This window comes from Alosa alosa, chromosome 7 (genome assembly GCF_017589495.1).
Source record: "Alosa alosa isolate M-15738 ecotype Scorff River chromosome 7, AALO_Geno_1.1, whole genome shotgun sequence".
NCBI classification, from domain to species: Eukaryota; Metazoa; Chordata; class Actinopteri; order Clupeiformes; family Clupeidae; genus Alosa; species Alosa alosa.
This window is the reverse complement of record NC_063195.1, coordinates 14294985-14299845: the sequence shown is the minus strand read 5'-3', so window position 1 is coordinate 14299845 and position 4861 is coordinate 14294985. Positions and strand designations below refer to the sequence as shown.

General features: G+C 39.5%; 1 protein-coding gene across 1 annotated transcript in view; it reads right to left on the bottom strand.

Annotated features, from left to right (window-relative positions):
- LOC125298258 (5-hydroxytryptamine receptor 3A-like) overlaps positions 1-3182 on the bottom strand; it is a 7192-nt gene extending 4010 nt beyond the window's left edge. The window contains exons 1-4 of the mRNA XM_048248961.1: positions 3105-3182; positions 1992-2213; positions 926-970; positions 404-513 (exon numbers count right to left, since the gene is read on the bottom strand). Coding sequence (XP_048104918.1) covers positions 404-513; positions 926-970; positions 1992-2213; positions 3105-3182 — 455 coding nt within the window. The remainder of the gene's footprint in view (positions 1-403; positions 514-925; positions 971-1991; positions 2214-3104) is intronic.
- Between the last annotated feature and the right edge of the window lie 1679 nt (positions 3183-4861).

Here is a 4861-nt window from a genome sequence, read left to right as displayed (position 1 = left end):
ACACGAATGCACGCAAACACACAAACACACACACACACATATATACACACACACGTATGCATGCGAACACAAACATACACACACACACACACAAACAGGTTATCTATATATCTATCTATCTATCTATCTATCTATCTATCTATCTATCTATCTATCTATCTACACACATATAGTTACATAAAGCAGTCTATGACATCCCCCAAGGAAGTAGATGTTTGAAAGTATCATTTGAATTTGAGTCTTGGAAATTCCTACAGAGAAGTACAGTTTTGGTCACACACATATGTGCATGCATGCACACACATATGTGCATGCATGCACACACACCCTGCATGCATACACACAAACTCTCTCTCTCTCTCTCCCTCTCCAAGACACACACACAGACACACACACCACTCACGCCTCCCGGACGGCGATGTCAGGGGTCCATATCAGAGTCGAGGGTAGAGAGATGTGTTCCAATCCTCCATATGAAGAAGCATTCCACCACACATGTTCATCCTTCCACCCCTGACCATAATGGACAGATACAACAGCCAATCAGGACAGGGGAAGGGCAGACATAGCACTCCTAATTAACATTTGAAATATTATGTATTATGAATTGATTGAAGTTATAGATGATATAGATAGATGAATTGATTGAATATATATATGTACATATACATATATATTTTTGTTTTTACCACAATTATTATACTATATCTCTTGTTATTTCATTGTTTCTGTAATCTCGGCTTCACTGAAAATGAGGACTACCCTCAATGAACCGAGAATAAATAAAGGTTGAATGAATGAATTAATGAATATACTGTATGCATATTCTTCAATTCTCATATCCAATGTTGTAAATGTGTGTTTGGATGGGTGTTTGCAACAGAGATTAATGATTGATGCTAATTCACAGGACAGTAACCCTTACCTGACTGATGATAACATGCAGCTTTATCTCTTCCTCTTTCTCATTCTGTAAGGTGTGCATTATATTAATGAAGATGAAGACCAGATTACAATGAATATCACCAGTGAGGTATTTCTCCCTAATAGGCCCAACCCACCACATCCAGTACACACACACACACACACACACACACACACACACACACACACACACACACACACACACACACACTCACCCACCAGTGTTGGGCAAGTTACTTCAAAAGCGTAATGCATTATATTTATTACTTGTTATTGTCTTTTCAAAGTAATTTGTTACATTACAATATTACTGTCTTTGAATTGTAAGGCATTACACTACGTTTACATTACTTTCACCAAAATAACAGGAAATATGGATTTCTTCATGTGTTCAATGCAGCTCATTACACGACAAGAGGTGATGTGGTATGGCATAATGACTGAGCTAGGCTTAAGGCTAACAAAATAACAATATACTGTAATGGTTGCAGTTATGGCTCATGGAACAATGTAGGCCCCAAAGGCCAAAGGTCACTCACAACTTAATATAGTAAAATATAGCCATAGTGAAATTGCACGTTGACTTTAAATGGTTCTCATCATTGCTGGTTGCCTATCCTTCCACTTACAGTGGTGTAGACTTAATGCAAATAGTTTGAGAATAATGGCTACGATCTCTGTAAAAGGAACATTTTAGTTATTCTCACTGCTTGAAATGAGAAGTATATCCTAACCATGTTAGATCTGTTTTATGAATGGCAGAGATAACTCAAATTCCCTTTCTACAGTCATCTAAACAAGGCAATCAAATTCCAGGACCAGCATAGAGGACTTTTTTAATTATTGGATAATCTTCTCTGGTGCCAATTGAGCATTTCTCAATTTTGGATTAAAAAGCAAAGTAACTAGAATTGTACCGAGTAAAATATTACTGAAATTGTATTGGTAATGCCTTACATTACTGTATTACAGCAAAAAGTAATGCATTACTGTAATTACATTACTTTCTTAATGCATTACTCCCAACACTGTCACCCACACACACACACACACATACACACACTCACCACGTTAAGTATCGCGAGAACCCTCATGTCCACATTGACCTTCACCGGCCTCTCCCAGAACCGGACCGGCCGCACCCATGGAGATGAGAACCGGGTCAGATTCCGCACCACGGACGCCAGGTCCCGTGACTCCACACGTTCTGACACAGAACCTGCTGCAGACATGCTCCTCAATACTCCAAACATCTTTTTCACTGAGCTGCTTACATACTGTACTACACACTATCAATGAGGCAAAAGATTACCATAAAACACACAGGTTGTGTTAAGAGCTGCTGTAACATAGGCTATCTTGTACTTGTAAAGTAAAGTACTAGTAACTGTATCACAAATGCAATCTAATGCCCAAATACATGAATAAACTTAACTAACACCTAAGTACCTAAAACTATTACCTGAGCGAACCTGCTGACGCTATACACGCAAAACACATTGTTCACTTAAAATAAACGAGTAAAGTCTGTGTCAGTGTGCGGAGGGTTATTGATTTTTTGCCTTATACATGTTTGTTTGGCCTTACTTGTGGGTGCCTAAATACATTGTTTGGCCTTACCTGTGGGTGCCTAAATGCATGTATAAACCTGTTTGGCCTTACCTGTGGGTGCCTAAATACATGAATAAACCTGTTTGAAATTACCTGTGGGTGCCTAAATACATGTTTAAACCTGTTTGGCCTTACCTGTGGGTGCCAGGCTAAAGGTGAAGAGTGTGACTAAGATGAAGCCGACCCAAATCTCCATTAGTGCGTTCTGCTCAGCTCTCCTCTCTCTCCCTCTGTGTCTCCTGCTCTATTCCCTTAGACATCCTCACTGCCAGTCAGGTGCTGAACTCATAGTCATAGTCAAATACTCTCTCTATCTTCCTTCCCCTCTCTCTTTCTCCTTTCTTTCTGTCTGTCTGTCTCTCTCTTTGTATCTCTTTGTCTCTCTCACTCTGTCTGTCTCTCTCTCTCTCACTGTCTTTCTGTCTCTCTCTCTCTTTCACACACACACACACAAAAACATTCATATACTCGTCCTCTCCTTTTCACGGACGACAAGGTTTTGAATATTGTCCCCACCCACTCCTCGATAGCAGCTGTGTCTTTGTGTTTGTTACTCTGATAAGGTTCACCTGCCAGTTGGTTGCCACAGTGACCAGGAAGCCGTGCAGTGTTTGAGAGCAGTTTGAGAGAATCTGACCAGCACTCATTCATACGAAATTGATAATTGCAACAGTATCAGCTTCATTTGGTTTGGAGTACTTTTCACTTTTTTAGGTATACTGACTCTTTATAGGTATACTGACATTGTCAAATTCATTCTAAAGCTTCACCTTTCAGTAAGGCAACAGTCATTATAGTGGATGGAATCCACTATCTTGAAATCTCCTGGCTTCTTCTTATTATAGTGGATGGATTCCACTATCTTGAAATCTCCTGGCTTCTTCTTATTATAACCTTTTCTTTTTACCTTTTCAAGAATGAATGCGACTCTAACCGCTTAACGTACAGACATTTTGAAATAACCGTTCTGAAGGTCTGGAGTGGGGCAAGAGAGTTATTATTTCAGATTTTTTTTAAACGTTTATACTTTTTGAGAAATAGGGGATTAAAAATGTTAAAAAGCTAATTTTTCCCCCATAGACTTGAATGGCTGTGATGTCATAATGGCCTAAAGCCAGCTGCGCTCGTTAAGCTCCCAGAGTAGTTCCCGGGCTAATCAGAACACTGGCACAGTTGTCACCTGTGAATCCAACTGTCTCAGCTTCTAATGCATACAATCTGGCGCTCCCTAAAACTACACATCCTGTTTAAGTGTTTCCCGTGTGTCAAAATAAAAGTCACAGCCATTTTTTTTTTGTAATGAGGGTTTGTATGAACTCAAAGATTAAGTGATTCAATGTTTTTTTTCCAGGAATCTCCCCACCAACATTAAGCCAGCAGCTTTCCATCCACTATTGTAATTCCTCTGGCATTACATTTCTAGTTATTATTATAACCTTTTCTTTTTACCTTTTCAAGAATTAATGCGACTCTAACCGCTTAACGTACAGACATGTTGAAATAACCGTTCTGAAGGTCTGGAGTGGGGCAAGAGAGTTATTATTTCAGATTTTTTATAAAGTTTATACTTTTTGAGAAATAGGGGATTAAAAATGTTAAAAAGCTCAATTTTCCCCCTTAGACTTCAAAGGCTGTGATGTCATAATGGCCTAAAGGCAGCTGCGCTTGTTAAGCTCCCAGAGTAGTTCCCGGGCTAATTAGAACACTGACACAGGTGTCACCTGTGAAATCAACTGTCTCAGCTTCTAATGCATTCAATCTGGTGCTCCATAAAACTACACATCCTGTTTAAGTGTTTCCCGTGTGGCAAAATAAAAGTCACAGCCATTTTTTTGGTACGAGGGTTTGTATGAACTCAAAAATTAAGTGATTCAATGTTTTTTTTCCAGGAATCTCCCCACCAACATTAAGCCAGCAGCTTTCCATCCACTATTGTAATTCCTCTGGCATTACATTTCTAGTTATTATTATAACCTTTTCTTCAACTGTCAACTGTCTCAGCTTCTAATGCATACAATCTGGTGCTCCATAAAACTACACATCCTGTTTAAGTGTTTCCCGCGTGTCAAAATAAAAGTCAAAGCCATATCTCATGCTTTGCGCATTATATCTCCAGAAGGGCTTGACGCATATGCTTCAAATTTGGTACAAGTGTTTGTATGGACTCAAAGATGAAGTGAGTTGATGTTGGAGGTGAAAGGTCAAAGGTCAAGTCCATGAATACCAGGGGCGTAGATTTGCGTGGGGACCGAAGGACGTGTCCACACCAATGTCAAATTACGACTGAAATGTCCCCACCAATCAGGTTGAAATGGGGGAAAAGTGC